The sequence below is a fragment of the Amaranthus tricolor genome, chromosome 5, assembly GCF_026212465.1.
Source record: "Amaranthus tricolor cultivar Red isolate AtriRed21 chromosome 5, ASM2621246v1, whole genome shotgun sequence".
Lineage (NCBI taxonomy): Eukaryota > Viridiplantae > Streptophyta > Magnoliopsida > Caryophyllales > Amaranthaceae > Amaranthus > Amaranthus tricolor.
In genome coordinates, this window is record NC_080051.1 from 24,153,299 (window position 1) to 24,163,456 (window position 10,158).

The 10,158-nt window shown below is 32.1% G+C and overlaps 1 protein-coding gene across 1 annotated transcript; it reads left to right on the forward strand.

Annotated features, from left to right (window-relative positions):
- Positions 1-6,151: 6,151 nt before the first annotated feature.
- LOC130813266 (probable pectate lyase 18) lies at positions 6,152-9,769 on the forward strand. The gene is made up of 4 exons (XM_057679065.1): positions 6,152-6,501; positions 7,214-7,960; positions 8,643-8,781; positions 9,194-9,769. The coding sequence occupies exons 1-4, from the start codon at positions 6,386-6,388 to the stop codon at positions 9,413-9,415; spliced, it is 1,224 nt and encodes a 407-aa protein (XP_057535048.1). The 5' UTR covers positions 6,152-6,385; the 3' UTR covers positions 9,416-9,769.
- The last annotated feature ends 389 nt before the right edge of the window (positions 9,770-10,158 follow it).

The window sequence follows — 10,158 nt, forward strand, 5'->3', positions numbered from 1 at the left end:
TAACAAGAAGGTGAGAGATAGCTAAGGCAAGAGTGATAGGGACAAGTTTCGGGAGAGGCAATGATGGAATCAATGCCGAAATGTGGAAGGGGGCTTGTGGAAGGAGAAAGGAGCGGATGGACGTCAATATTTATGTTATCGTTTCTCAATTATTTTATTGAAGAATTGATGAAGGAATTATGATGTTTTCCGTTATCTAACCAATAAATGACAATTTTTATCTAATTTAGAATCATCTATGCCTAGTTTTCTTGCCATATATATTTTGCATTGGTTCATAGAGTTACATACGAGTAATTTTCTTGTGCACATTCCTCTACGAAATCAATTGTGCCTCAATACTTAAAGTAGCAAAAGACCTAAAAAAGAAATGTCTAAATGCAATGCATCCACCATTTGAAAAAGAAGAGCACAACCAAAACCAATCATGAAATCATGGAAGATGGTTCAAAACTCAAGAATTTTAGTTCTAGGGTTCATTTATGAAGTAATGAATAGTTTTAGACTTTTAGTATCATGATTCATATGGTTAAAAAAAATAAGATCAAATTTCTAAGTTGATAATGGGAAGAAAAGTATATGATGTGAAATTACACAAACTATTGCATGTGCTATTATTAAGAGATTATTGGCTGAGAGTGATCAACACATGGTATATGACTATCAGAGAGACATCAGTGGCTATAAGTTAAGTTCCTTGGTTGCTTTCACCAAGCACTTGTCATAATCGTCTCTTGTTTGTGACTACATAATATGACCGTTGGCCCCTTTATACTTCTCTTCTTCATTCTAACTTCCCAATCTTATTAGGCCTCCACGTTATGTTTTGTCCCTGGATTACGCCATTGCTGGCTGACAATCAAATAAATGCTGTTAATTTGTTGAAATGTTCCTTTTGTATCATGAAACAGGCTGTGTTGTATTTGGCATCTATTATCTTTCATCCAACTTCCCTGATGGGGATTTTGTTTTTTAATGTAAGGTGAAAACATCAAAGTATTTTTATTTATTTTCTTCGTTTTATTTCTTTTAACTATGTGATTTTTTTCTTTTGGAAAACAATGTTCAGGATGAATGAAGGTAGGGTAAAAAGATGATCAATTCATTCTATTGTGGTATTAATATATTCTAGTTTTAGGCTTTTAATTTTAAAGTCAAATGTATTTTATTGTTTAAAACTATTGTATTTAACTCTTTTATTCTTTAGCTATAATGATGATGTTTAATGCTTACCTAAAAAATGAATAAAACTAGTATGTGTCATATTTTATAATTTAGATGAAATTTAATGATTTCTAAAAACACTAGTCTACCGTTCTACTTTTCTTAAAAGAGTGGTAATAATTAAGATTATATATTTTCGAAATATAATTTTTGTAGTGTATTTGAAGCCAATGTTACAAAAATTTCCAAGGTGATTTATCTTGGTTATCATCAACATGTTCCCTACTTATAAAATCAAAATATATTAAAAAAATTATAATATTGGTTTGTTATTCACTAGCTAGCGTGGAGTTGCACTACACATATGTGAATAATTTTAGGTTTTTTTAGGCTAAGGTTTGTCATGTCACTGTTGTTAGCAATGAAGAACCCACATAATTGGTCCTCCGATCCATTACCATCACTTTCCTTAATCAAGAGATAAACATTATATGCTTTCATGGCTACAAATTGAAGTATATTCCATATGACACCATGGGCGTAAAAGTTTCCCATGTGAAGGAGTAGCTCTCATATGATGTACCCAGGTTTGCTCATTGGCTGATATTTTGACTATTGAATAGGCAGACTATGATACTTTTAAATTTGTATAATGGAATATAAATTGAATTACGGTCTTATCTAAAAATCAATTAATGTAAGATCAAATGACTTCTTAAATTTTGGTATTGTTCTCTTGTAAATAGTTGCATGTTTTATACGAAGAATAATTTCATATGAGATGGGTGATGTTATTTATAACTAAGAGCGACTTCTTATCTTTTAGAAAATGGAATTAAATGTCATATATTGAATTTTGTGAAATAATTTCACCACAAATTAAATCACTAATAAATTATTTCATCCATAAGAAAAACATAGCAATTTTATTGAAACAATATAGTGAGTAAAAGTTATAAAATTCTAAAGTTGATTTTTTTTTTTTTTTAAATTAGGTCAATAATGTTAAATTTTTTATTCTTGAACTTGACAAGTGGCAATACAAGAGGGGGTTAGGGTCTTTTGCTTGTCTGAAACCTGTGGCGAACATGGCGGGTCAGATTAAGATAATTTTTTGGAAAAAAATTTTATTGAAAAAAGCAGAAGAAATTGTGGGCAAAAATAGATTTACGATTATTGATGAGTAGGGACACAAATGGACCAACTCTAGTTTGATTTTAAGTGCATTTGCATGTGCTATTGTCATTAGCAATTAGCATATTGGTACTACTATTATGCTGTATTGCTGTTTAGCCTATTTTTATGTATTTAATCATTCTGTTATTCTGTCACATTAATATATGCTTAGGGTTTTCTCTTAATTTATGGCCATTTTTGTTATCCACATGCATGTTTAAGACCTTGCTTTTAACTATTTCCAAATTGCATTTCTTCTTAATTTACTTCATCTCTTTGTGGTACTAATTCTAATCAATCTCTTTTTGATACTCCTAACTAACAATTGAATGAACCAAATTTACTTATTTTCATTATAAAGAAAAAGGACTACCCTTTAAATTTTGCCCAGGCATAAATTGCCAATGGTCCAACTTTTATAAATGTTTTAAAAAGATGGTAGAAAGTTTTTGTTTTAAAAAGGAAGAGATGAATTAAAGAGAAATCAAAACAAAGACATCTAATTGTTCATACGATTAATTAAAGAAATTTTTATCAATGGTGTATTGTGTTTAATAGCATCTTAGTTTCAATTTGTTTGATATTTTCACCTCGACACTCCGTAAGTGGAATGAATGAAAGAAGTTTTTCTTTTGTTTATGACTTTTTAGTTAGTTTATATCAATATTTGTTCATGAATTTGAACGCACAAAGATAAAAAATGAAGAAACAAAAGAAAACAAAGCCAATACTCAAAGCAACAAACAATGCAAGAATAAGACCAAGAAGCAAGAACTTTGATTTTAATGATAACTAAGGTACCCTCCACCACAAACAAAATTTTGTATACTTAATTGGAATTTAACAATTACAAAAAGAAAATACTCACAAAAAACTCACACTTTAAAGCTAATAAGAACTGCGATGATTTTCTCTCGAAATACAAGAATAAAGACTCTCTTTTTAGTCTTAAATGGCCAAAGAAGAAAAACCTAGGAGTCCCCAAAAACATTTACACATGCAAATTGTAACTTCAAGGTGCTGACAAGCTTGTTCGATCAAGCCATACATTTGCTCGACCGAGCAACCCTGTTTTCACTTCTTTCTTTGCACTTTCTTGCTCCAAGCTCATGCTATGTTCCCTCCCTTACTTATTCATCCCTATCTTCATCTATGCAAGTTAGTGCTTTAGCCATCAAGTGATCAAATTTATCATCATTGATGGATAATTTGATTTTTGCATTAACAATTTAACTTTGTTGTAAATGGTTTTAACCCCAGGATATCATATACTGTTGTGCGACAGCGGAAGGAAGGTCGATGAACAACAATAAAACAACAGGAAATTCAATGCAAACAATAAGAAAATGACACAAGAAATTTAACGTGGTTCACTATCAATGTGATAGCTACGTCCACCGGCACCGAGAACAAACATTTTCACTATGATCTCAAAGAATACAAGATGAATTACAATCACGCTCACAAACTACTATGGCTCTCTTGTGATCTCTTACAATTTGTGAATCATGATCCCTAGTGCTAACAAGAGGGTGTATTTATAATAAATCAACTTGAAAAACAGTTTTAGGGACTAAGTAACCACAAATAAAGGGTAACCGTCCCAAAAGACGTTTCCCGTGAAAAGAAACTTCAATTGCACGACCTGTGTAAAACTACGCGAGCCGCAGAGTGAGATCAAAAGCAACTCCGCGGCCCGCGGAGTTGTCGGAACATTCTCCGCGCCCCGCGGAGGTCCCTCTGACCCGTACTCATCTCCTTCAATGGTGTTTGCTAGTTTGAGTCACCATTAACAACATATACTCTATATCATTTATTTAGTTTTCTTTAAAAAATAGTAGGGGGAACTATATGATTTCCACATAGAATACTAAATGATACAAATCCTTCATTTGAGCTTTGGAAATCTAAATCGGGCCCTAAAATCTATGGTTCTTTACCAAGTGCATTCTTTTTTTACATGGGACCTAATATTTTTCCTAGCTGATCGATTTCATATTAATCAAGTATATACAGGACTTGGTTATCCAGTGCAAATAATTAGACACTATGAACTTATTTTTCACTGTTTTCTTCATTAAAGATTTTAACCGGGGCCCTGTATTATTTTCGATAAATAATTTCATATCTTATCTACAAAATCTGCTATGATCTTGCCATGTGATATCCACATTGCTCTAAGTGCTCATCTTTGTGGGATTTTTGTCTATGCTGCATAAATGTATGAAAAACAAATTTCATGTACTTTTTGCAATATTTAAAAAAAGAGCTTTTGGAGTAAGAAAACCTTAATAGATTGGACATTATTCTGGAATTTTATAGATTTCTTTTGTACTTCTGGTTCTGTATTACCCTGCTTCTTCTGATTGTAAGTCTTTTCATGATTGCACATAAATAATGCATTACATGTCTCTTTTCTTTTAATGTTTTTCTCATTTGTTTTATACTTCTATTTAATTTGCAATCTATTTAGGCAGAGAATATGTTGTTAACTAATTGAACATAAATAATGAAGAGAGATAATTTGGATGAATATCAAAATGCAACGTTTTTAGGTCTTTCTCGAGCTGAGGGTCTCTTTTGTCGTAACCTTTTCATGGGTATAGTTTAACGTCTTACATTCCTCTCCACACCCAAATTATAGCTTTTACAAGCGACATATACCGGGTATGATGTTGATGAAAATAGAACTTTTTTGTATCAAATTTGCTTCAATTATTGTGATGAAAAGCCAAACAAAACTTTAATCTCGTGATAAGACTTTATCCTACTTGGCTTCTTCTTGCATGACACACTGATCTGTCTGTTCTCATTTCCCCTACTTGATTTCAGCTATGATGCTGCCAATGTTTGCTTCCAGGTTACTCAACAAAAGCTTGCTATTAGCAAATGGTCTGTCAATTTCATTTTTTTTTTATACTATTTTTGGCATTTTCTTTTCCTTTTTCTCCTCCTCTTATTCCTTAAGATAGCCTATATGCTTGCTCTATTATGAGTCTATAATAAATACCGTAATAAGGCATGAATGCTAGACTATGTAACTAAAATATGACCATTTCGTATAGTTATTTACACTGGTACAATTCTTGATATTTTTCAAGTATAATCTGTCAATCGAGTAAACTTGTATGTGAGACTTAAATCGACTTGTTTGTTGTCGTACATCAAAACTGATATATATTGGGTTGCATTAGTCGTTGTGTCATTAGATTGGAATTTTAATGGCCGAAGTTTGATTAACTTTGTGGTTATACGGAAAAGATATATACTTCTAATCTCTTTAGCTACTTGGCCTTTGCCGAGACTTAGAAATGTCTTGCATGTATTGATAATTTGTTAATTATACTAGTATGAATTTATATGAACAGAACATGTATTACTTCGCTTCTTCAACTCTTTTTTTTTAAATTATAAATCAAGTAAAATTAGTGCAGGTTTACTTTTGGTATAGATTTATTTTGTAAAACTATATGAAAAAGAATATCACTTTGAGCTATAAGTACTCCTAACAAAATAAGACATCTTGCAAATTATCTTCTTTTATTATGTGTGTTAAAAGCCACAACCACCCATGCAAGGTGTTTAATTGTTTAGGCCCATAGACTGTAATTATTCTATAGCATGCTAATTATATTATTGGTACCACATGCGTGATTATCTTTAAAACAAATAAAAGGTAGATAACAAAGACTAATTTAAATGCTCTTAAACTTGTATAGATTATAGGTTGTTTTTCTTTAAGGGAACAGTACTCTAACGACCAAAACTACCAATAGGGTATCCCGTAAAACCTGTAATCACAAAGCAGTAAACACAATTAGGGACCCACTTGATACCCAAAAAATAAGGGCAGGGTCCCACTTAATTTATAGTTTAATCACGCCATTTAACCCGGCTTTTTATCTCTTTATAATCCATACCTCTCCCTCCCATTTTCTTTCATCCAAACCAAACTAACTCACAATACACTTGAAAGTTCTTCCCTCTCTTTCTCTCTTTCTTTTTATTTTACTTCCCCAAAAAAGAGAGAAAAGTGAAGTCTTTAATGGCATCCTATGTAATGTTATTCTTGTTGTTTTCTCTCTTAACACCTACTTTTGTTCTTTCTTCACCAACTGTTATTCACCCTGACCCTGAACTTGTTGTACAAGAAGTACACAGGTAGGTGCATTGTTAAGGCTCCACCCTTTCTTTATTATGTATTGCATTATTCTATTAATTCAAGTTCCAAGAGTTTTGGAATTTTTGAAAACATGGGTCCTATTTTATTAATTTTGTTTACAATTTACTACCTCTATCATGATCTAGTAATGGCATTACTGACTCTGTTATTCTGATGTCTTCCTAAAAATGAACCTGGAGAGGAGTGAATAGTAACTTACATTAGATTGAACTAAATTCATTTTTAGATTTAGATTTAGGATCCTAGGACCTAAATAACTGTAATGCAGAGGAATCTAGGACGGGCTAAATACTAATCTTTGCGTGGGTGTTGAACCAATTCGACAGCTATTATGTGCAATCAATATTGATATTCAAATGAGCCGCAGCTATGACCTAGACAGGTTTAATCCAAGATTCCCCTGATGTAGTGCAAAGCCCTACAAATGTAAATTTCTTTTTTCGGTCAGGCTTTAGGGGCATTAGTTTTTTTTATTTGTTTCGACAATGTCATAGTGGTATTAGATGATAATGTACAACTATGAAGAAAAATACTTATTGAAAAACGAATTTTTCATAACACATTTTATAAATCTCATTAACAACGTAGTTATATTAATATTTATTTTGAAGAAAATGGCTTAATAATGTACAAACTTTTATTGACAAAAATAAAGTACAAGCATTGAGTAAAACAGAGATGTATGTGCAGGCAAATTAATGAGTCCATAGCTAGGAGGAGCTTGGGTTACCTATCTTGTGGAACAGGAAACCCCATTGATGATTGCTGGAGGTGTGACCCAAACTGGCACGAAAATCGCCAGCGTCTAGCTGACTGTGCAATTGGATTCGGAAAGAATGCCATTGGTGGCAAAAATGGGCGCATTTATGTGGTAACTGATTCCGGTGATGATGATCCAGTGAACCCAAAACCCGGTACCCTTAGGTACGCTGTTGTCCAAGATGAACCATTATGGATCATATTTGAAAGAGACATGGTAATCAAATTAAAGGAAGAGTTAATCATGAACTCTTTCAAGACAATTGATGGTAGAGGAACTAGTGTCCACATTGCTGGTGGGCCATGTATCACCATACAATATGTGACAAACATCATCATACATGGAATTAACATACATGATTGTAAACAAGGAGGGAATGCTATGGTAAGAAGCAACCCACATCATTATGGATGGAGGACTATATCAGATGGTGATGGTGTGTCCCTTTTTGGTGCTAGTCATGTTTGGGTAGATCATTGCTCTTTGTCCAATTGTGCAGATGGGTTGATTGATGCTATCATGGGTTCTACTGCCATTACCATTTCTAACAATTACATGACTCATCATGATAAAGTCATGTTGTTGGGTCATAGTGATTCCTATACTGCTGATAAAAACATGCAAGCTACCATTGCTTTTAACCACTTTGGTGAAGGTCTTGTTCAGAGGATGCCAAGGTAATTATCTGAATCAATTTTAATTTACCCTTTTCAAATTGCTGTTTATGGTGTCTACATGATGAATAGGCCAATATTATAGTATTGCTTTGTTAAGGAGATTTATTTTTCTTACAAAATGTCATGTACAATAATAATATTGAATTTTCTAAAGATAGCAAGTTAGTTTCATTATGGTTTAGACTTTTTTTTAATGATTTTCAAAATGTAAACAAAATTACATATTTATGTGTGTGACCGTTTCTTTTAAAAAAAAAATCTTACTTATTATACAGTGGTAGACCTATAAAAAGGTTTGAAAGTGTTATAGCCCCACCAAAACAAGAATGATATTTAAATATTTAAAAATAAATATCAAAATATTAATAATAAAGTGAGACGTCTCGTCAAAGAAAACTAAAAATTGTATGACTTCTCTATGGTAAGAATTTTTGAATCCGTCTTTATTATAATAGCAATATAAAAAATGTACAAGCATAGATGAAACAGAGCTATGTTTTACAACTTTGTTTTTTTTTGATAAAAGGGTATATTAGTCTTGAGAATTATGAATTAAAGATTATGTGATCCTTTATTCTATTTTTATTATCAGTTGATTTTTTAATTCCATGTTATTCTACTACTCAACAAATTAAACGTGGGGCTAAAATTAAGTCATTGATTGTGATTTATAACATTACAGATGTAGACATGGATACTTCCATGTGGTGAACAATGACTACACCCACTGGGAAATGTATGCCATAGGTGGGAGTGCTAACCCTACTATCAACAGCCAAAGCAACAGATTTTTGGCCCCTGATAGAAGATTCAGCAAAGAGGTAACTAACTAATAATCCATATCACGTTGTCTTCCCATATCATGTTAAATAACCCATTTAATTAAGAACTTAAACTTGTCAAGGAACCAACTTAACCAAAAGCTTAATTTGATGGTTGAGGTCCCATGATATATGTTATATATACTAACACGCTTTCTCACACAAGAGCCCTTTGGGCTGGAAGTGTGGTTGCAGCACATGCCCTCCTTATATATGGCGCTAAATATTTCACTTTAAATGAGAGGTGTTAGAGATTTAAACCCGTAACCTCTTGTCACACTAACTCTGATATCATATCAAGGAACCAATTCAGCCAAAAGTTTAAGTTAATGGTTGAGACTCCATAACATGTTATATACTCTATCACTTTATTCAGACACATAAAAAATTAAACTTAATACATTATGTTCAGGTGACAAAACATGAGGATGCTCCGGAAAGTGAATGGAAAAATTGGAATTGGAGATCAGAAGGAGACCTAATGCTAAATGGTGCATTTTTTACGGCGTCAGGCGCAGGTGCTTCAGCTAGCTATGCAAGGGCATCAAGTTTGGGTGCTAGACCATCAACCCTTGTTGGCTCAATTACTGCTGCTGCTGGTTCACTTAACTGTAGGAAAGGTTCTCGTTGCTGATCTCTAATAAACAACTTAAGCAGGACCATTAATTAAGTTTATTCATAGGATTTTCTAAATTAAGACAGTCAGATAATTAATTATAAGTCACTACTCAAGTGTAATGGAAGAATTAATTATTCTGTATTTTCTTCCTTTTTTTTTGACTTTTTTTTTTTTTTTTTTGCTTTTGTTGGCTTATTTTGACTGCATTTTTCTCAGTTTGTTTTTCCTTTTTTTTTTTTTCTTGGATTGATCCCTGAAATTACAACCTCGGCCTGTGACTCTAAACCAATCATTTAAATTGGAAGGTTAGAGTTAACAAGTGTAGATGTGTTGATGATATAAATTTTAATAAAATATACTTCATTTTTATGTCTTTCTAGTTTTCCGATGGCTTTTTATTGAATACTGCAAGTACTCTCTATTATAGTGCTCTCCCTCTCTCCTACATTGACTTGACCACTATTTTTATTTTTGATTAATAATTATCTATCTATTTAATTGAGATTACTATATTTGACTCTAAAAAACAAAAGCTCTAACGTAAAGATTACAGGTCAAATATAATAATCTAGCTTAGATAGAGGAATATAAAACAATTATAGTAAACTGACTAGTAATATCATATTATTTCTTATTTATGTAAAATTGCAAATGATTTTTGCTACTAAAACCACTTTTAAACAGCTTGTTTGTTTTTATAGGATAAAATTGTGTATATATAATTAACCTTCTCAAACTTAACCTAGGTGGAATCATTT